This window comes from Danio rerio, chromosome 12 (genome assembly GCF_052040795.2).
Source record: "Danio rerio strain M-AB ecotype USA chromosome 12, GRCz13ab, whole genome shotgun sequence".
Lineage (NCBI taxonomy): Eukaryota > Metazoa > Chordata > Actinopteri > Cypriniformes > Danionidae > Danio > Danio rerio.
The window spans coordinates 8,012,761-8,036,285 of NC_141032.1; the positions used below are offsets into that span (position 1 = coordinate 8,012,761).

Below are 23,525 nucleotides of genomic sequence, written 5' to 3' on the forward strand. Positions count from 1 at the left end.
TTAAAAAAAAAAAGCTAGACAAAACTAGACAAAAGCACTAAACTAGACACACTAGACAAGACAAGTTTTTTCGATGAATGTGCATTTTATATTTATTTATGTTTCACAAAACATTCAAGTCATATATCACAAGAAAGCTCTATTCTCAATCATTTGGCAATGTAGGTTATTATTTTGTATGAAAATGAATAATATTAAAATATTTAATAATCATCAGAGGAAATCACACCATTCTGTAGTGTCCAATACTGACATCGCTTCACATGTGAATTCTTCAGACAGCCAAAAAAACATTATGATTTTATATTGAAAATTTGGCCGAAAAAAACAAACAAAAAAAACAAGTTGAAATCTTTTTGGCCCACTTCTAATTCATTAAATAGACAAAAACAGACACAAAATATGAAAAGACTGTTTAAAATTTCTCTGTTTTTCTGGATTTAATTTTTGTGTTGAGTAAAACTGAATGTGTGTTTTATTCTGTAAACTACTGATGATGTTCCTTCCATGAAATAAAAATGTTGCGATTTAGAACAATTTTTTTTTGCATTAAAAAAAAAAAAAAAGTGATGTGTGTTTTTATATCGATGTTCATATTGAGTTTCTAACAGCACAATGTCAATGCTTTAACTTCAAAAGATTTAAGAAATCAATATTTGGTAAAATAACTCAGATTTTTCAACCAATTTTTCAACACTGATAAAAAAGGGACTAAGCTAAAGGAATATATAATATGAACAATATATAATATGAATGAAAACATATTGCAGAATATAATATAACGAATATAATACAGAATATTCATTTTACTAAATTGACTTCTATGAACACAGAAACCCATGTAAGTTTTTTACTTTCCTTTTTTACAGCCAGTCAAGTATGATGGCCTACTCTTCAAGATTGATTCCTCCTGACTTATGTCAGAATTGAGTAATTTTATCTGGTAAATGCCAGCGAGCTTTATTTTAACTGCAGCTTATGCCATGTGAATCAACATTCATGCATGCCACTTCCCAAGGCCACATTAATAGAAAGACATATTACACTCTCCTTTATTCCGCCCTAATGCAACCAGTGACATTCACTTCTGAAATTATATCAACCATTTGATTAGCGCTTGAAACAACTTCGTGACCTTCTCTGGATTGAAAGCGTAAAATTTATTGACTTTAGTCAGTCTAATTATGAATGAACATAAACTCTGTTTCAGATGGGTATATTATTGCTTCCTGCTCTATGAACAGAGCATTTGTGGAAGGTTTTCCGTGCTCCGGCATTGTTAAATGTGCTTGATTTGGCCTAGAATACATGAAGTCGGAGTGTTTTTGCTTTCAGATGAGGCGAAGTCAGTTCAATCTTGTTATTTCTTAAAAGCAGTGATGGCGTGTTAGGTTCTCTAATTGTGAGTGCTGCAGGAATACAATCTCCAGCTACTTAACTAAAACGTTCTTGAGGAAAGAATAACATCAATGAGTGTGTGTGCGTTTCAGGATCAGATACATTCGTGGAGGTAGGCATGCCCCGAAGCCCTTCTCACTCTGGAAACAGCAATGAATTGAAGCAGATGTTGGCGTCCTGTAAGACGACATCAGGGAAGAGGCAAGCTCTGGAGCTGCTACAGGGCACCAAGAACTCCCTGCTACAGTATGAATACACCATCAATCAATATTCACAATTACAATTTTCATTTTGGGGTGAAATTACATCTAATAGAAGATAACATCAATGTTTGTGTGTATAAGCTAGATACAGTTTTTTTTTTTTTTTTTTTTTTTTCAGAAAACATACAGTATTTATAACGGTGCTGTTGACTTGAATTTTTCACCAGATGTTGTTAACAATCAAAATAATCCATACATATAAAGAAAACTAAAATTAGTTTAGAATTTAAGTTATGTATTATAAAGTTCAATAACACGGGCGAAAAGTATTGAACACATGAAGGAAGGAAGGTGTAAACACACATGGAAAGACCAGACAGCAGCTTAAATCTCTCAGTGTAAACATTAACAGCTTCAAGCCGCAGTCACACTAGAGTTTGAACATGCAAAATTTTGTCTCATGGCGCTCGAAAAGGGGTGGTATTAAAAGAGTTGATTAGATGTTAAAAAAGAAATTGCTCCATATTTAAAATTTCTGTACAGAGGTCTAGTCAAAAATTTACTATGTTGAAGTCTTGGGGACAAAAAACAAACAAACAAACAAACAAACCAACAAAAAATAAAAATCACACCTATACAATGTATGCAGCTTGATTCTTCATATAAGAGAAGCTCAGAAGCTGTCATTATGAGAAAGAGTATTTTATTATATTATTATATAGACCATTTTGAGGAATGTAAACAATAGCAATGTTCCTAATGTATTTCCTGTTTTACATTTTTAATTTCCATAGCTTCCGAAAATCCAACAAGGTTCACATATTGTTAAATAAGGTTATGACAGCTGATTAAACGTGAAAATAGAACTGAATTGCCTTTTGTAACAGTTATTATATGATAACAAGCAGGATATGTTCAAGGGCTAATGACATTACCACATTGACAAGTATTAAATATGTTTCAGTAGTTCATTCCTTTTACCTTGTGTCATTTTATGCATTACAATTTTTTTCTGAATATTTTTTATTTTTTTTTGCTTTATTTGTTTGAAGTGTCAACAGCTCCTTAAGAATTTTATTTACCAGGAAAAATCCTGACATGCTCAATATTTACTTGACCCGCTATATGCGTGTGCTTGTGTAATATACTTCTGCCCCAGAATTGGCACAGTGATATGCGTTTATTACGGTTGATTTTAAGCTTAATTTTCACTGAGGCGGTGGCGCAGTGGGTAGCACGTTTGCCTTAAAGCAAGAAGGTCGCTGGTTCGAACCTCGGCTCAGTTGGCGTTTCTGTGTGGAGTTTGCATGTTCTCCCTGCCTTCGTGTGGGTTTCCTCCGGGTGCTCCGGTTTCCCCCACAGTCCAAAGACATGTGGTACAGATAAATCGGGTAAGCTAAATTGTCCGTAGTGTATGAATGTGTAAATGTGTGTGGATGTTTCCCAGAGAAGGGCATCCGCTGCGTAAAAAACTTGCTGAATAATTTGGCGGTTCATTCCACTGTGGCGACCCCAGATTAATAAAAGGGACTAAGCCGACAAGAAAATGAATGAATGAATGAACATTCACTGTGGCATTTATAGTCTTTGTTTCTGTGTATTATTTCTATATCACACAGGAACTACCCCTGTTTGATTTGGATTTATATTACATCTAAATACGTTCCAATTTAAACGTACTTTAAAGGCACATTGTTCTTTACAGCACATTATCTTACTATCTTTTTTATTTATTTCTTCATCTAGTTCAGAGTGTCTGTTGTCAGACTCCGACTCGAGTGCTTCAGAGAGTCCGGTGGCTGATAAACGTGCTCCAGGCAGTGAGAGAGCCGCTGAACGAGCCGCTCAACAGCACAACTCGGAGCGAATCCGCCTGCCTCCACAGTCCTCCTTTTCTAATATGCAGGTGACCACACTCTTAGACTTTTTATTGTATTTTTGCAGTAACTTACTGGCAGCATTGTTGCCAGCAATGTACAGCAATTACTTGTAAATGTGTATTACACTAGCAGGGTCCTACCGCAATTTCATTTTACAGTAAAATTGTCACAAGGTCTCGCACCACAGACGTTTGAGACTGAGGTTATCAAAAAAACAAAACTTATTTATTTACAAAAAACGCACTTACTACAGAAACAGGACCATTCAACTCTGGTAGGACATGGAGATGTTGACAATGCAATACCGGACTGAACAGAACACTGGAGTATAAATAGACAAGTTACAATGAACTGAATACGAATAGGGGTGAGACACAGGTGGACACACTGACATTAACACACGGCGGGAAAACAGAACAAAGGAATCACATGATGCAAACAGAAAGCACATGGAGCACGACACATGGGGAATCACATGACACACAAGCACATGGAAACACTACACATGGGACATCACATAACATAACACACCGAAGACACCAGACTGTGACAAAAATAGCCTTACCGCAACTTCTTTTTGGGGTAAAATGCACTTTACCACATTAATTTTACAGGATAAAAATTGACTGTACTTTTACTGTAATTTATTTACATTTTGCATTTTAGTATTTACAATTGAATTTAATAAATTACAAACAAGTGACGAGATTGTGTAGAATGTTATTTTTATTATTCATTGTTTAGATCAATTTTAGATGGTTTACTAAAGTAATTTTCATTCATCAATCTATTTTATTTATATTTTGTGATACAAGATGTAATAATTTTTTTTTCATTAATTTGTCTTCAACTACAGTAGCAGTACTTGATTATTTTAATTACAGTAAAATACTGAAAATTCCTAATATTTAGCACAGTAAGTTACTGTAACGGTTTTAAAAAGACCAACAATCATTATTCACATATTACTGTAGTGAACTGTAAAGAATGTGTGGTATTTTACAGGGCATTTCTGCAGTAAATTACAGTAAAATTGTGACAAAGTCTAACAGTGCAGCTCATAATGTCATTTACAAGAGTCTCAGTGTTTCCCTGAACTCCCAAAACAATTATCGAATGAACTGAGCAGTCAAAATCCTCATAGGGAACAACACAGCACAGGTCAAAAGTTTGGACCAAGTCAGATTTCTTAAAGTCTATTATGCACAGCAGGGCTGCTTCAAATGGTAAGAATTTTAATGGATTTATCGCTTTTTTATTGTAAATGTGTGAACAGTTTGTAATGAAACATGAGATCTTCCCTGACCTTAAACTCGAGATGTTTTTGCCAGGAAAATCAAAAGAGTGTGAAGTGTATGCGTACTCCCTAGATTTTCTCTTCTGTTTAATGCCATAGAAAACTAACTCGCACAATATTGAAGATGAATTAACGGGATTGGATCTGTGTTCGATCTAATATTTTGGTATCAGATTGGTTCCAAAAAAATAGTATCAGTGCATCCCTACAAATTTACCAACTATTAAATTATTAGCAAGCAGTCATTAACAGCAAATTCATCATTTGCACTTAAAGCCTTAGTTAATGATTTGTACCCTAAAGGAGACAAAGTGTGTATCAGCAAGTCCAAGTGTGTAATTGTGTGTAATCATAATTGTGCCATTTCGGTGATCGTCGATTTGAATTCAATCGAGATTGTACGCTTTTCAAAAGAGAGCGAAGCTTCAAATGCCTATGTGTCAGCATAGTGGCAGATTAAAAAACAAGACTGTCATATGCTATTGAGGGAGAGAAACTCACTAATAGGCAGGGCTTTCCCCCTGTGATTACACGTACAAAGTAAGAATGTCAAAGTGTTTCTGCATTACATAAAATTACAATTTTCCATTAGTCAGTAATTTGTAATTATTACTTTAAAAGTAACTTACCCAACACTGCTGTTTACATGGTAAACCCTTAATCAGAATATTGACTTAATCATATTAAAATCGGCGAATTGGTGTCCATGTAGACATACTCAATGTTTCTGCTTCACAAAATTGTAATGAAATGCACACTTTGTGACCATAAGGTGCCTTTCATAAATATAAAAAAGCCTTTATTTTTCCAAACTCCTGACCGGTGCTGTATGTGCCGCCTGTGTCTTGATCTTATGCCCTGCTTCTCAAGACAATACCATGTTTCTGAAACGACCGAAAGTCAGCACTCTTCTGTTCACCACAGTCCGATAAATGCTTTTGACAGAATGAGGCAATGTTTACCATTTGCCTTTCTCATTTTATAAACCAAGTTGACAGGAGAAACGAGGGACATAACTCATATATATCCTTTCCAAACAGCCTTAAACATGCTTTGCTTTCTCTGTTTTTACCTCCGCAGGCATTCGACTACGAGCAAAAGAAGTTATTGGCGACCAAAGGTATGTGATCGACCAATCAAAGCACAGTTAAATCTATATACCGAGTCTCCCACCCATCTATATTGTTAAAAACAGTTCATCTGGTGGGAGGTTTGGGGGAATTGGAAACCGTTCTGTTTAGTCTAGAGCGCCAGCAATGAACAAAGCAGATCTACTGTGTCTTCAATGTCTGGCAGCGATTCGGGGTGTCATTAAAGTGCTGTTGCACATTTACGGTAAAAATACTCTGCCTCATAAAGCTTCTCCACACCTCGCGTCTGCTGTCCAGCGTTTGCACTGTAAACTATGGGCCTGAGAATGAGGAATGTACCACGCATTTCTTATTCTCAAACTGTAAACTGGTCATTTTTAATGATTTATGTTGGAACGATGCTGAAATGTGGCACACTGTTTTATTGTAAAATGCATGGTTTTGGCAGATTTAACACAAAGCTGGGGAATTCTGTGTCAGATTCTTGATCAACTAATTGTAATCTGTGGGTTGTACATCACACAAAAATGTTAAAATATATAAATAAAATATAAAATATAAAATAACATAATATAATAATATATTATAACATAATACAATATAATAAAATCTAATATGATATAATATAATGTAAAAATATATAAAATAAAATCTAATATAATAATATAAATTAATATAATATAATATAATATAATATAATATAATATAATATAATATAATATAATATAATATAATATATCCAAATAATTAAAAATGTTAATGTGAAAAAAGTTTATTAATTTAATTTAGTAAACAGTTTTATATTCGGTTTTAGACAACACAATATCAGTTATCAGTAATATCATTTACTATGAGAAATTAATATTAAGTGAAATTAATATCACTGATTTTTATTCACAACTTACAACAAATAAAAATATTAATTAAAACATTTTCTAAATAAAATAACCATAATGGTGGTGTCATTTAATGATGGGATGATGTTAAAAAGGATTTTCATGAATTATTCTCCTTAATGTTTCTACATACACACAAAAATATTCTCTTTATACATTACCCCTCTGTATTTATATATTTTCATGATAATACAAATTATCATATTTTGACCCTAGACAATAAAAAGGCTTAGTCCCTAGTCTTGTGCATCATGAATATTATTGGAAAAAAAGCTAAACAATACATTAAATGTGCTAAAACTATTTATTTTCATTTTCTTTCTATTAAGATATTTAGTAAATGTCCTACATTAAATAAATCTAAACTTAATAAATGATTGAGCGGTTTGAACTGTAGTTCTGCTAAATGACAGAACTACAAAAGCGTTATTTGTACGTTGAAAAACAATTTCTGGTCAAACCATCCTTCTGCAATCTTATTCCAAAAACAGAAAAAAGGGCAGTTACACTATCTAAAATTGTGGGAGAGCATTGCTATTATGTGATTGTATTGTATTACAATATGGAGCAATTAAGTGTTGATGTTAAATCAAAGGTAATTCCCAAATACTTGAAATTGAAATATTGTAATGACAATAATTCACTATGGTTACAAATGAACTAGTCCAGGGTTTGTAAAGGAATCAGAGATTGAAATTGAATACCTTTCAAGACATTTTTTAAGACTCTTTGGATAAATTAAGATCTCATCACTACAGCAGGTTTCAACTAGTAACATTGCCGACATTTTAACTTGCAGTATATTTACTAAATACTGATTGCAACCCACTATTAAATGATTAAATTCAGCTGAAGGTTAGCATACTGATACCGAGTTTAGCCCCTTCTAAATTACCATTTAAGACTTTAACACTTTAAGAGCCTTAAATTTCTCTAAATTAATTTATAAATTTTACTTACTTTAAGACCCCGTGGACACCCTGTAGTTACAAATAACTGTATAAAATGCTAAAACATGAATTGATAAAAGCATACGATATGAATTAATTAATAGTACCCAGTTTTAATGTAAAATAAAATGCCATATCAGGGTGCCATATCACCCTGCAGCCCAAGACCAGATACTCACTGAAGCTAAGCAGGGCTGAGCCTGGTCAGTACCTGGATGGGAGACCACTTGGGAAAACTAGATTGCTGTTGGAAGTGGTGTTAGTGAGGCCAGCAGGGGGCACTAAACCTGTGGATGAGACGTTAGACCGAGATGCTGACTATCTGTGGTCATTAAAAATCCCATGGCACTTCTCGTGAAAGAGCAGGGGTGTAACCCCGGTTTCCTGGCCAAAGTCCCTCTATCGGCCCTTACGATTATGGCCACCCAATCTTCCCCATCCACTGAATTGGCTCTATCACTGTCTTTCCACTCCACCAATAGCTGGTGAGCGCACTGGCGCCGTTGTCCTGTGGGTGCCGTCGAATCATCCAAGTGGATGCTGCACACTGGTGGTGGTGTGGAGATTGTGAAACGTTTTCAGTGTATGGCCGTACACAATAAATGCGCTATATAAAAATACACATTACATTACATTACAAAATTGTAGAGCCAGAGAAGAGAGTCCAGAGCTGTTTATGGGGCCTTCTTGATGAAAAAGGCATGTTCTGCCATCTAAACAAATGCATATGATAATTTGCCTTTCTATATTAATTAGTGATATGTACTCATAAGAGCTTAATTTGGACAACTTTCAAGTCAATATTCTCAATATTTTGTTTGATTTGAACCCTCGGGTTCCTGATTTTCAATTAATTAACACTATACAATAAGATGTATTAGTTAATGTTGGCTAGGCATTTACTAATACAAACAAACAATGAACAGTACATTACAGTGTTTGTTCATGTCAGTTAAAATTAGTTAATGAAAATACAATTGTTTGTTAGTTTATGGTGCATTAACTAATGTTAACAAGCATGAATTTGAATATGGTAATAATGCATTAGTAAATGTTGATTATGATTAATAAATGCTGCACAATTATTGTTCATAATTGGGTCATGTTAGTAAATACATTAACTAATGAAATCTTATTGTAGAGTGTGACCAATAATTGCATCTAATATTGTCCAATCCTAAAAACTATACGTAAATTAAAGAATAGATTTTCAGCTTTGAGGTGATGTATGAATTAAATTTTTCTGAAAATCTACATGACTTATGACTGATTTTGTATTCAGTGCTCACATATTACTATACAGTATATATGATTGTTGAATTATTTATATTTTAAATACTTTGATTTTCAATATAGATTTTAAATTCTCACGTTATTCAGATGTATGATTCAAAATAAAGTGACAGCACAGGCAGTGACCTGCACTTGACATCTTTTAGGTTGTTTATATGCACAGTGTTCTGTGTTTGTCTGCACAGCCATGTTAAAGAAGCCAGTGGTGACAGAGGTCCGAACCCCGACTAACACATGGAGCGGTCTGGGCTTCTCAAAGTCTATGCCTGCAGAAACAATTAAGGAGCTGCGCAGGGCCAACCACGTGTCTTATAAACCCACCATGTCAACTACATACGAGGTAAACTCAACAGATGAGCAGATCACATGACTCTCCTGAATTGATGACTGTAGCTCATTCAGTGCATTAGGTGTGTACAGTACATGTTGCTCTCACTGATGTTGATTACTTTTAGAAATGCCTATATGAGTATTACTCTACCCAGGCACACACACACACACAAAAAAAAATGCTTTGCAAAAATCCAGAAATGTACCTGTATTAGCTGTAGTTTCCAGCTATACTGGGCACAAGAGGCAGAACAACACAATTCTTTTCAAGTCTTTTTTAGACAGATCAATCAATTGTCATTTTTGGTCCATAACAATAAATAAATAAATACATAAATAAATAAATAAATAAATAAATAAATAAATAAATAAATAAATAAAATAATAACATTAATATTATTCATAAAGCATTACTAACATGATTATGATGACTATTATTATTTATATATTTCAATTATTATTATTATTATTATATTATTATTATTATTAATATTATTAGTATTATTAATAATAATAATTATTATTATTATTATCATTATTATTATTATTATTATTATTATTATTATTATTATTATTATTATTAATATATTTATAAAACATTGTATAATAACAACAAAATTCATTCATAATTCATCCATCAAAATTCATATTATTCACAAAACATTATATCATGATGATGATTCATAACAAAAATAATAACGAATATTAATAATAAATATAATACAATTAATGATGATAATAACAATGACATTATTCATAAAGCATTGCTGTTATTATTATTATTATTATTATCAATAATACTACTACTACTACTAATAATAATAATAATAAAGCATCATCATCATAATCTTAATGTTAATAATTAAACATGATATTATTAATAAAAATTCTAAAAACTTAATAATAATCATAAAACATCATTATTGTTGTTGTTAATAATTATTATTATTATTATCACAAGAATATTATCCATGAAACATTTATTATGTTTGTTAATAATAATAATAATAATTATGATTATTATTATTATTATTATTATTATTATTATTATTATTAATATTATTGTTATTATTATTAATATTAACATCAAAATATTATTCATACATTATTTTATTGTTATTATTATTATTATTAATATTAAGAATGATGAACAATAATAATAATAATAATAATAAATAATAAAAATGACAATTATATTATTCATAAAACATTGTTGTTGTTGTTGTTGTTGTTAATAATATTAATAATAATAATAATAACAATAACAACAACAACAACAACAACAACAACAACAACAACAATAAAATAGTAATAACAGCAATATTATTCAGAAAACAATACGATTAGTATGATATATATATATATATATATATATATATATATATATATATATATATATATATATATATATATATATATATATATATATATATATATATATATATAATTTTTTTAAATATATATTAATATTAATACAATTAAAGAAATAACAAAATTAATATTTAGAAATTTGTATTATTTTATGATGAAAATATGATTACTATTATATTAATAAGTGTTAATAACAAAAACGATAATAACAATAATAATAGTCATAAAATATTATTGTTCTTGATAATGATATTTAATAATAATAAATCATAAATAATAATAATAATAATAATTATTATTATTATTATTGTCATCTCATTACATAGTTTTCATAGCACAATATAATATAGTAGAAAAACAACATCAGTTTTTAATATAAATCATACAGCACAGTGTGGAATGTACAAGTACAGTATGATGAATAATATGGTTGTGTTTTCTTAGGGGTCTCCTCTCGCACTGTCCCGCTCCAGCAGTAGAGAGGGGGTGGCGAGCGGCAGTGATTCGGATAACTGGAGGGAAAGGAATGGGAGCGGGCTCCCAACACACAGCGACTTTCCCTCCCCTATCAGCCCCAAAAGAAAGCAGAACAAAACAGGTGAGCTCTTGCGCCAGTAAGACTGATCGGTTTGTTTTTACATTTGCTTTCTAATAACGCAAGACATATATACTTTAATTACATGTGATTAAATACAAATATTAAATATGAGTAAGTTAGTGATTTAAGGAGATTTAAATATTTCAAAAGCTCCCTTTATTTAAGTGTACCATTTGGTATACTGAAATACACAGATCATTTGTGTGTTGTGTATGTTGGATTAGAGCACTACCTAAGCAGCAGCAACTACATGGACTGCATCTCATCGGTGACGGGAACGAATGGCTGCAACCTCAACACGTCTTTCAAAGGATCTGATCTGCCGGAGCTCTTCAGTAAACTCGGCCTGGGGAAATATACTGACGTCTTCCAGCAGCAGGAGGTACAGACAGCCGATGGGATCTACTCTATTACTGATGCTGTTTGATATGAGAGAGCAAAATGAGTTTTAGATTATTTCTGTCACCGGGAGCTTGCTTTAATGTCTCATGCATTTCAACTCTCAGGCTGTTTAAGCTTCATGACTGCAGAAAACATGTCAAAAAGCACTTCGTAAATGTTTATTTTGCATGTGTATATCATATGTACAGCAAGGAAAACAAGTACATAACACGTCATGTTTTTTTCCTGGGAATAATATTTCTAAAGGAGCTGTTGACATGAAATTGTTCCAGATTTTGGTAAAAATCCAAACAATCCAAACATAAAACAAAACAAAATAAATCTGACGAGTTCTGTGTAATAACAATGAAATGGCACAAGAAGAAAGTACTGAACTACTGAAATGTATTTAATATTTTATGTAAAAGGCTTATTTGGTGATGGCAGCTTAAAGACATCTCTCATATGGAGAATAAAGTCACATGAATTTCTCAGTTGTGAGCTTTTCACAAACTACAACAGAGTGTAAAAATCTAGATGGTTCTGTATGTCTCGCAAGATAAATTATCTGCCAGTGGGCTAAGTAAAATAAACTTATTTTCACTTTAAAATGTAGATTTAAACTAAAACAAGTCAAAAATTCGAAGAAAGAAAAACATATTTCACCTCCAAACATCATCATTTTTGTAGCCAGATGTTTAAAACTATTGAAAATGCCTTAAAACACATGTAAATTCTTCATTCTATTATAGTTAAACTTATCAGTGACTACAAATTCTGTAGGAGTTCTGTGGCTCCTGGTCAACTATGATTAAGACTCAACATTTTATATCCTACGATTGCGGATATCAATGCTGAAACAATATATTGTGCAGCCCTAATCTGCATACATTTATGCTGTATTTCATTACAACCATGCAATGATTCTGAATGACCAATTCTAATTTTACAATCTATGACTTTAATTAAAAGGAATGCTTCAGGTAGAAGCCCAGAAATGGCTTTGTTTTCTGTGCAGAGCCGCAAGTGTCAGTTTGACAGCTCTGTCTTACTTGTGCATTCACTGTGAAACTGGCCTGAGGTTACAATGACGCAACTTCCAGCACACAACCGAAACCCTCAGAATAGCCAATAGATAGTTCTGCGAATCACAGCATTCACAATATTCCGAGTGCTGCATTTCTAGACGCCAGTGATAATATTGTGGGCTCCGACATTTGGTTCTGGCTTTTATCTAGAAAATGTTTCTTCACACTGAAAGAAATAAAGCAGCGGCGCAGTGGTCAGTGCACATACAGCAGAAGTCAGAAAAAGATTTTAACACATTTCTTAACATAATAGTTTTAATAAGTCATTAATAACTGATTATTTTTATCTTGTCTTTCTTTGTATGCCATGATGACAGCACATAATATTTTACTAGATATTATTCAAGACGCTAGTATTCAGCTTTAAGTGCTATTTAATCCTGTGTGCTGTTGGGGATGTTTTCACGCACTGTGGGATGATTTTAAGTTTAATTTGGCCATACATTTTTCTGTTTCAGCAAGCAGAATTATTTTTGTTGACAAATCTTACAATATTTTGACACATTTTATTTAAAAGCTTTGAAAAAAAAAGTGATACACTCATGGCAAATTTACTACCCTTATTTTATGTAAGGGATGAAAACATCCACTGAATTAAACTGCTGTAAAAATGCATTAGAATTATTTTTTACATTTCTTTTTTTTTCATAAATCATAGGTGTTTAGAAAATTACATGATTTTAACTCTTTAATTGCCAAATTCATAAATGATGTCACTGATGTGGTGAAAAAAATAACACAAATTACTTATTTACAATATAAAAAGTAGATGTGGATGGGAATTTTTAAACTTTTATCACAGTCTTGCACATGTGAAAAATTGGTAACAACACCGCCTTTGATGCAGTTTTTGTGCAGCATACATTTTTTTTCTTATTTACTGTTGGTGGCTGCTTTTGCCCCATTATTATAACCACATTTTTTTATTACAAAACCATGACACCATACAGTATAATCATGCATTTTTGATTGTTGGTGGTTTTCCCTGTTGGGAAGAGCTATAATTTATAAATTTCACTGTTGGTCATTGGTTGGGCACCATTAACCCTTTAGATGAGCCTGTGCAAAAAAACTAAAACAGCATAATTTTTATTTTTATTTTTAATTCAGTTATATGGAATATTACAGCAAATTGAAGTTTGAGTGACCTTTGTGCACTTACCTTGATGCATCTGAAAATATCAAAATGCGCATCTCAGCTCTCAGAACTACATGGAGTAAACAAAAATAAAGACTGTATTTATGCACCGTGTGCCTTTTGATGTTGAGACATAGTTTTGATCAGGACAGAGGTTGATTAACAAATTTATGCAAGAAAAAAAAATAGAAAAAAAATTAATCTGATGCATTTTTACAGCAGTTCAATTTAGTGAATGTTTTTATCCCTAACATAAAAGTTAGTAAATTTGAACAGTGCACAAGGGTTAAAGCAGGAATGTCATACACAATTCCTGGAGGGCCGCAGCCCTGCACAGTTTAGTTCCAACACTGCTCCAACACACTTAAGCTGCAGTCACACTGGGCTTTTCCTCCCATAAACTTCCATTCAAAGGCACGCGAATGTGTTAGACCTGGAAACGCAGTCAAATTTTGCAGGTTGCTGCGGTGCAAAGTTCAAGCTAGGTGAACTCTGATCTGCGAAATCGCATCACTTGACTGCGTGAGGCCAATCGAGGACAAAGAAGGCCAATCTCTGGACAGAAATGTAAAACATGGAGCAATCGGTCGCTTTTTTAATGCCTAATAATCTTATTTATTCCCGCCCCTTTTCGCAGTGCCGCACGACAGAATTTCGCATTATCAAACTTTAGTGTGACCGCAGCTTTACCTGTAGATTTCCAACAAGCCTGAAGGACCCAATTAGTTTGATCAGGTGTGTTTAATTAGGGTTGGAACTAAACTGCGCAGGGCTGCGGCCCCCCAGAAATCGAGTCTGACATCCCTGGGTTAAAGGTTTAACTAGGTTGATTAGGCAAGTTAGGTTAATTAAGCAAATCCTTGTATAATGATGGTTTGTTCTGTAGACTATTGAAAAAAAATCTTGCTTAAGGAAACTAATAATATATATTTTTATATAAATTAAAAACTGCTTTTATTTTAACTGAAATAAAACAAATAAAGGCTTTTTCCCGGAAGAAAACATTTGTGAAATACTATGATAAATGCCTTGCTCTGTTTAATGTCATTTGGTAAATATTTGAGAAAAAAAAAAAAAAAAAAATTCACGGGATGGCTAAACAATCGACTGTACACTAGATCTGACTCTAACACTTGTGGTCGTACATTTCTACCCTTTCTCTAAAAAAAATCCAAACTAAAAACATAATTTCTGTTTGTCAGATTGACCTTCAGACGTTCCTCACGCTGACTGATCAGGACCTGAAAGAGCTCGGCATCACTACATTCGGAGCACGCAGGAAAATGCTGCTGGCCATCTCAGGTCAGTTTCCTCCCATACAAACAAAATAAGGCTGTCACAATATTAATAACATCAGTAATGTTTCACAATTCTCAGTATGTTCCCTCCACAAATATTTTAGAATAAATTAATAGATGTTTTTTAAAAAATCCCATTTTAAAAACATTCATCCAGTCAAAAAAAAATGGTGCTAAACAAATAAAAATGAATTATTCAAGCATTACACATTGCTCTTAAGCCACAGATATCATCAAATAGAATCACTATACTCATTACCACCTGTGTAATAGCAGACACACGGCTATTGTTACATTTCTTTAAGGAAGGTAAACATCAACCAACAAAGCAATTGACTGTAATAACAGATGGACAACATGCCATGCAAGACTTTCCCTTCTAATAGCTTGGAGTAATTTGGACAGCTGCATGGTTTTGGGATTACGATTATGATTTATGGAGGTGTCAGAAACGCAATTAGATTTGGCTTTCCACTTACATAACCGGCCAGGGTTGACCGACTGTCCGCATCCCCAGCGTGACGCCGAGTGGAAGTGACAAGTTGGCCATTAAACATCTAGAACATCTGTGACATATTTTGGACCACCCACTGCTCGATAACCATAATGAGTTCCTGCAGTCTGGCAAGGATATGTGCTAAAAAACGAAAACATTGTTCCTGTTTTATCAGCCCCCGTGGTTGGAGTATAAAGCACAATGCCTGAGGTTGAGGTAACCCATTCATTGTTGTTAAATTATGGTGCGATGGGAAGACAAAATGTGGAAGTACAAGGAGGAGGAATGAACACAGATCTGTGTTTATTTCTTTGACTGACCTCACACACCGAAACGCAATCGTGCTGTATTCTTGGCTGATGCAAGCTGGTCCCAGTGAGAGAAATGTCCTCTTTCGCTTTTGTCCACTACAGTTAAAAAAGGCAGCATTGGCATCGTCAAGTGCACCAAGGAAAATGAGATCCATCATTTATGTACTGTATACACTCACCAGTCACTTTATTAGGTACACCTGTCCAACTGCTCGTTAACGCAAATCTCTAATCAGCCAATCACATGGCAGCAACCCAATACATTTAGACATGTAGACATGGCCAAGACAATCTGCTTCAGATCAAACTGAGCATCAGAATAGGGAAGAAAGGTGATTAAAGTGACTTTGTGTGGCATGGTTGTTGGTGCCAGACGGTCTGGCATCAACTGGGATTCTCATGCACAACCATCTTTACAGAGAATGGTCTGAAAGAGAGAAAACATCCAGTTTTGTGGGCGCAGAGGTCAGAGGAAAATGGCAAGACTGGTTCGAGCTGATAGAAAGGCAACAGTAACTCAAATAACCAACTGAGGTATGCAGAAGAGCATCTCTGAACGCACAACACGTTGAAACTTGAGGCAGATGGGCTAGCGCAGCAGAAGACCACACCGGGTGCCAGTCCTGTCTGCTAAGAACAGGAAACTGAGGCTACAATTCACACAGGCTCAACAAAAATGGACAATAGAAGATTGGAAAAATGTTGCCTGGTCTAATGAGCAGTCATGGCAAAGATTAAAGAAATCAGTTATTAGAAATGAGTTACTCACTATTATGGTTAAAATTATTATGGCTAGAAACGTGTTGACAAAATCTTTGCGTTAAACAGAATTTATTAACCAAGACACCATTTATTCAAAAAGTTGTCAACGTTTCATGGTGGTTGGCAAATAAAGGATGACGTCACTTAAATGAAGGCACATCCGGGCCTGCCGTAAACAAACTTTTGACTCTGCCCCCTTGTCAAACCAGGGCCACAAAGTGAAACGCACAGAAACGTGAAGTGCAAAGTGAAAACAACATCACAAAATGAAGCATTGCAATTGACCGTTCAAGATTTGTAAAGGCAATGCTATAAAAAAAATGTTTTGCAAATATACATATAGTTTTTTTATTGCAAATATTTATTTAATTTTTTTTTTGCACTGCTTGATTTTAATTTGCAGTTCTTTGTTTGCTTATTTTTATTTTTCAAAACCTAAGTTTTCCCTTTGCAGTTCTTTATTATTGTAAGCAAAATTTATTTTATATATTATTTTATTTCTCAAAAATTAATTCTTGCTTTGAGATTTTTGGAGATTTGCATTTATTTTTGCTCAATACTTTATTTTTTGTTTCCAAAACTTTTTTATTTAGCAAGTATATATGGCCCAAAATTTACTCCATAGTAATTCCTTCATTTAAAAATTTGGTATGTCCATGTGTTACAGTGTATAATAGGGCCCTTTATGTTAATGTTCATTACAGCGCAAAAGAAAAGTCACTTCTTCAGCTCATCATGTCTTTCTCATTCATATATACAGTGTAAACAATGAATATTCAAGCGCTTCTCTTGTTTTGACAGAGCTGAACAAGAACCGAAGGAAACTCTTTGAGCCGCCCAACATCCGTTCTTCATTCCTAGACGGAGGCGCCAGTGGTCGACTGCCACGCCAGTTCCACACAGACATTGCCAGTGTGAGCGGGCGCTGGTGAGCCCATGCAAATGCAACTGCCCAAATCCCCCATACCGAACTCCAACCTGACATATAATACTGGACCAAAAACCTGGACCTTCTGAAACTGTGCCAAATAAACAAAGTCCATGGAGCGAAGGTTAAGGGTCGAAGAACGGTGTTAAATATTATATGCAGTATGGTACATTACGCAATATGGTACTCGTATAACAATGAAGGAAACGTTATGAAGGATCATTGGAGCTCCAGCACTGTGCTTGCATATGGAGCAGGCGGACTTTTATTTATATGCTCGTCTTAGGCTTCATCGTACTAAATCTTTGCACTTTAAATATTTGCTAAATGCTTTATCCATGAACAGATTCGCCTGACTAGACATTCATGGATGCTACTTAAAGCACTTAAATGGATATCAAGCCAAAGTGTTCCATGCAAATTATGAAATATTATCTCATGCCACAGCCACAACACAAGAGAAATCAGCAGCATCAGTCAGAGGACTCAGCATATTTATTTAGACACAAATGAAATGAGTGTACGTCTATCCCTCAAAGGCTTATTTTCATTCAGGTCATGCTAAACCATCCACCCTGATTATATATTGTATATAAATTATTTCTGACCCTATAAATGGCTGACTCTTGGTTCATCATCAAAAAATGAAAATTCTGTCAGCATTCGCTGTATGACTTCTGATCTTTTTTTGAAACATTACAGAAGATATTTAAGGTCATTTCCCCCCTTATTTACGCTATTAAACCCTCTGATGACTTCCAACCAGAATTTGAGCAAGCATGGGAAGCAGGCACACTAACAAGGTCACTAGACAACAGCCTCTAGCATCCGTTGCTAGTGCCAGCTCTCTTTAAGGCCAGGGGAATAAAATTTATCCACACAAATCTTACTAAAAGGCATTTATTGCACTTATTCAAACCTCACTCTCATCCGGGTCACGGCACCAATTTTACTCCATAATTTGTATAATTTTTCTCCAACACATCTGCTCATAAGCAAGATGAGGTTCGTCCAAACAACTCTTTATACCTAGCCTCTGTTACCTTAAGTGCCCTAAATCTCACTCCCTTCAGTGTCATAGCACCAAAGTAATTCTACTCGAGATTGACATATGAGATTTGAAAAAATGCCCAGTATGAGAGGGTTATGTGCTAACAAGGATGCTAAAACTGAATGAACTAAAACTTTTAGCATCAGTTAGTGTCCGTCTTGAGGCCAGACAACTAAGGTGTACCTCCTATTATTCGGATAATGGATTATTCACTGCTTTAAACCTTGCTCCAATCTTAGACATGGGACTAATGTAACCCCAGTTGGTTTTATCACTACTTTAACTAAACTTGCATTAGCAGTACTAGAGGCAGATGCACTAATGAGGATACTTTACTATAAGTCAAAAGAGATTCTTTTGAAGCCAGGAAAAACATTATTTTCACAAATTTCATCTAATTTGTCCTCTGTTATACCAAAGTCACTTGGTGGCCATCTTTGAAACTCCTCTCGGGCAGTATGCTCGAGCATTCCGTTTGAATCTGTGGGGAAACATCAAATTCTCTAAAACATGTTACATGTTTGGAATCACCAATAAAATTAAACATAAGTTTAGTTTCTAAATGTTCAAATCAAACAAAATCAACATTTTTTTCCAAGATGCCCAAGCTAATGCGCACTTGAAGGGAACGAGATCATCATGACACTAACCTCATTTATGGCCATTTTACACATTAGAATCCTCTGAATAATGCCTCGCCCAATCGAGCTGATCTTCAGAAGTAATTCACAAGTTGGACTTTAGTGCAAATCTCCTCCCAAAATGTCAGCAACTCTTTGTTTTTAAGTTGCTGAAGTAGTTGCATCATTTACCAGTGAAGATTTCACACTTTGTGGATATATTTCTCATGTCTGTGAAGCAAGTATTTAAAACTATTCAGAATCTATTCGTAAAAATGCACATCAGGTCCGAGCTTCTCCCCCGAAGAAACCTCAGTCAATAGTGATAGCTGATTGGCTCTTGTATTAGAAGGTGGGGCTTCGTTCACCATATTGACTGTTACATCTTCACTCATTCAAAACTATACGAGTGACATGTCTTGTGTATTCTGTAGTCTTTGGTTATACTGACTGCCCCAAACTCAGTCCAATTAAAATAGTAAAACACGAAACAATTATTTAAAGTTGTTGACTTTAACATCATATTTTAATTATTATTGGAATATTATGACTTATTATCTGTTATGAGTTCTTGGCTCAAATTGCTCATTTTACCACAGAGTCCAAAATAACTTGAAGTAATCTGAATAGAGTACACTCTTAGGGCTGGTTTGCAGCAGGAAGGGCATCCCTCAGTAAAGCATATGCTGGAGTAATAGGTGGTTCATTTCACCATGGCGATCCCTGATAAAGCAGGGGCTAGGGGTAAGGAAAGTGAGTAATATGAATAGTTGGATTCAACAATGCATATCACAGCCCGCAAATGGTCTGTCTATAACAGATCGTTAGTTATTGTTAAAATTATGTTTTTTACCATTGAAACCTGACTGCTGCACTCTACGGGCTTCAAATCAACATAATCCCTTAATTGTGTGGACAAAATATCTTGTTTCATGTCAAAGAAGTCATGCAGAATTTTCATTTTTGCATTAACCATCTCTTTAGCTGTAGCTTTTAGCCTGACCTGTCAGTAGTAGCTCTCTCAATAGAGCCTCAGTTTAGCCACTGACAGAAGTGCAAATTACAGCAGCTCCGTTTCAACCACCTTCCTGAATGCCACAGACCACAAGTCCTCACTGACCACACTCCCAATAATCAAGGCTTTTGGTGAAGCCTTGAAATTCCTCTAAAAACCTGATCATAGCTTAATCCACAGCTTTTCTCCTGCTTAAAAGCCTATGGCGTCTCTTAAGCTTCAGGTTTTGAAAGTGGTTCGTTTACCTCTCTTAAGCTTTATTCGTATTCTTCAGCCATTTCCAAGGGAAGTATTTCAGTTCCGTCTATATCTGAAGCTGTGAATGTTACTCTGAAGGATTGAAACCACCAAGTGCCTTTTGTCTTGCACTGACAACTTTTCCAAAGGAAATCAAAGACTATCAATCTCTCCAAGGTACAAATGTTTTACTAGGAAGTACCACTTTACAGAGTAATCTCGCAGTGCATTGCTTTTATCTTTACATGTATGGTATACATTTAGTATTTCCATTTGTACCTCATATGTGATGGAGGTACTATTTAAGTTTGTATTGTTTGTATTGTCGTATTATGATTGTTTATATGCTTTTTTAAAGTAGTTTGCTTTGATCATTTGTACGTAGAGTTGTCACGATACTGGAGTTCGGTACCAATTGATACTGAAATTTTTACGTTCATGAGCGCTGTTGAGCGCGTTCTTAAACACCGCTGATTTGCCATTGGGTTCACGTGCTCAACAGAAACTTATCGTTGTTTGCTGAGTGTAATCACAAATACAGGGACACTAGAATGTTTCAAATTCATATCGATCAGCTGGTTTGTCTATAAGCTGACATACAAGCAATCCGCTGATGAATCGCGGCTTTAAAACACTCCAGTGTCCCTGTATCTGGTTTAACTCCGTTTACATTGGTGAACTGATGACCTTCATAGCCAATCACAGTCATTTCTGTTGAGCACATGAACCCAATGGCAAATCAATGATGTTTAAGAATGCGCTCAAATGTTAGCGAGAAATTAACGGTTTTAAAACTTCAGTATCGATTGGTACCGAATTCCAGTATCGAGCAACCCTATTGTACACACAGCAGCAATCAATCTGTGTAATGGTTTGTCCTTTTTGATTCAATTTAGACAAATGAATGAAGCAATAGCTCTGTGTTGCCTAAAAAATATATATATATTAATAGTAATAATAAAAATGCAACAGACTATGCAAAGAATCGCTTTGCCATTTTAGGTTGAAAGGTTTCAGTTCAAGCACATACGCTTTTGTATGTTGTTTTTTCAATCTAAGTTTATAGACTTTTTCATTAAATTGCTACTTTGATATATCTTAGATTAGTGCCTTTTATATGCATCAGATGCTGTTTTAGTGAGAGATCAATTGTAATTCATTTGTAGAATTGTTTTGTTCTCTCCCTAATGCCGAGTTCAGACTGTGTGATTTTCAAATGTAGCCACGTCACAGATGCTTTCATGCTGTGTCCACACCAGATTGTGCAAAAAAATGCGATATTCGTGCATAAATAAATGCGTGGTCATTTTGAGTTTACTCGCTTCATTCGCGCATTAAATTCACTTCACAATCGATGCAGATTTGCGTCCTGGGCAGTGCTTCTGTCTGCCCCGTGATTCTAGCTTTATTACTAAGAGGCTAAAGTGGATTTTATTGAGATGGTAGTTGAGTTCATGTGCTTTAAGAAGGCTAAAAAAAATCGCGTTGATTCATTTGGAGCCATGTCTGAGTCCACTAGATCCATTCAGAGGTGTATCCAGCTCTGAGAGCTTCTCCAGAAAATATACCTTGATGATGAAGGCTTTCAGCAGTGCTTCCGATTGAGCTGAGTTTAATTCGATGACCTGTAGTCTGGTGTCGGCAAGAAGATTTGCCCCCCCGGCACCAACAATAGGCGCTACGTCATAACCATGCCCCTACAAGAGCAAACTCCTAATTGCAAGAATATCCGTTGAAGTTAAGATTTTGCAACTTGAGCGATTTAAGCAAGTCAATCACGAAAAATGCTCAACTTGCATCAAAGTCATTCGCGCGAATCACCTCATTCGAATGCATCATGCCCCAGGATGTCTATTCACGTCTTTGCATTGACTTAACATATAAATTACTCACGCTTGATGCTTCATTCACGTCTGGTGTGAACGCAGCATCACACTGCATGACTTACTTGGTAGCATTGAGTTGCTGCGGTGTATATATCCTGCAACATGGATCGGCTACAGGGGTTTTTCGCACTGCATGACTTTACAATAGGAACAATCGACAACAATTTTGTCTCGGCCCGCAAACTATGTCTCATATTTTATTTTTAATCAGAACCCATTTCACATGGAATGATTTGAATCGCTGACAGCTCCGGGTATTAAGCATGCAATATATCTGAAGGGTGTCTGTGACTTATTGGCAGTTCTTTGAGATTGCATCTTTGATAGTTCACATTGTGTGATTGTTACTCACATAAACGAGCACTAATTTGTCTGTGATTTTAGGCATTTGTTTGCGATTACTTAAAACCTGACGGTGAGTCAAAAGTCGGGGCTAAAATCATGCATTCTGAACTCGGCATAAGAGGGAAAAAGTAAGGGACGAATGGAGTCTTAATATTCTGACATGGCCTTTCGCATGGCCAGCACGCATCTTTGAGTATCTTTGGCCAAAGTCAAATGCGTAACCTCAGGGTTATGAGGTTACATACGTCATATGCACAAATGTACAGAGCGAGTAAAATAAAAAACGGGATATTAAAGCACATTAACCAGTATTGTTCTTCCAAATGTACGCTAGTTGGCCAGTGCCTTGGGAATGACTTTTGAGATCTGTGAGCTTGGCGCAGATTTTGTAATATACTACATTGTAATGTTCTATAATGATCCATTTGTATAATTGCCATAAATGTGGTATCGCTGAATGTTCTTTATAAGTTGAAGGTGTTATGAAAGAATAAAGCATTTCCATCTTATGTATTCCACTAGTGCTTTTGATGATTACTTCTTCACACAGTACTTCTGACATGTAACTAAGACATGGATTTGCAACACAATCGAACGGTCATGTTTGTAAGTTGCAAGATGTTAGCATCCACAGGTTTGTAGGCGATGTGTAATCCTCATAA

At 34.7% G+C, this 23,525-nt stretch overlaps 2 protein-coding genes across 11 annotated transcripts in view; one reads left to right on the plus strand and one right to left on the minus strand.

Moving 5' to 3' along the window:
- zgc:110716 overlaps positions 1-23,376 on the plus strand; it is a 154,818-nt gene extending 131,442 nt beyond the window's left edge. For 2 of the 5 annotated variants that reach the window (XR_015503456.1, XR_015503457.1), the window contains exons 14-22: positions 1,491-1,644; positions 3,348-3,507; positions 5,859-5,898; positions 9,194-9,348; positions 11,154-11,307; positions 11,532-11,689; positions 15,117-15,216; positions 17,583-21,040; positions 21,456-23,376. Coding sequence is in view for 3 of the 5 variants with exons in the window: in XM_087275070.1 (XP_087131196.1) it covers positions 1,491-1,644; positions 3,348-3,507; positions 5,859-5,898; positions 9,194-9,348; positions 11,154-11,307; positions 11,532-11,689; positions 15,117-15,216; positions 17,583-17,713 (1,052 nt within the window). In the remaining 2 variants the exon portion in view is untranslated. 5 annotated transcript variants of the gene reach the window in all.
- fam13c (family with sequence similarity 13 member C) overlaps positions 1-23,525 on the minus strand; it is a 168,475-nt gene that overhangs the window by 5,792 nt on the left and 139,158 nt on the right. For 2 of the 6 annotated variants that reach the window (XR_015503243.1, XR_015503240.1), the window contains 2 exons: positions 11,540-11,726; positions 11,055-11,274 (listed from right to left, as the gene is read on the minus strand). The exons of 2 other annotated variants lie outside the window; for them this stretch is intronic. The gene's annotated coding sequence lies outside the window, so the exon portion shown is untranslated. Of the gene's footprint in view, positions 1-72; positions 1,640-11,054; positions 11,275-11,539; positions 11,727-23,525 lie in introns of those variants that run through there. 2 more of the 6 variants (XR_015503242.1, XR_015503245.1) reach the window with 2 other exon arrangements.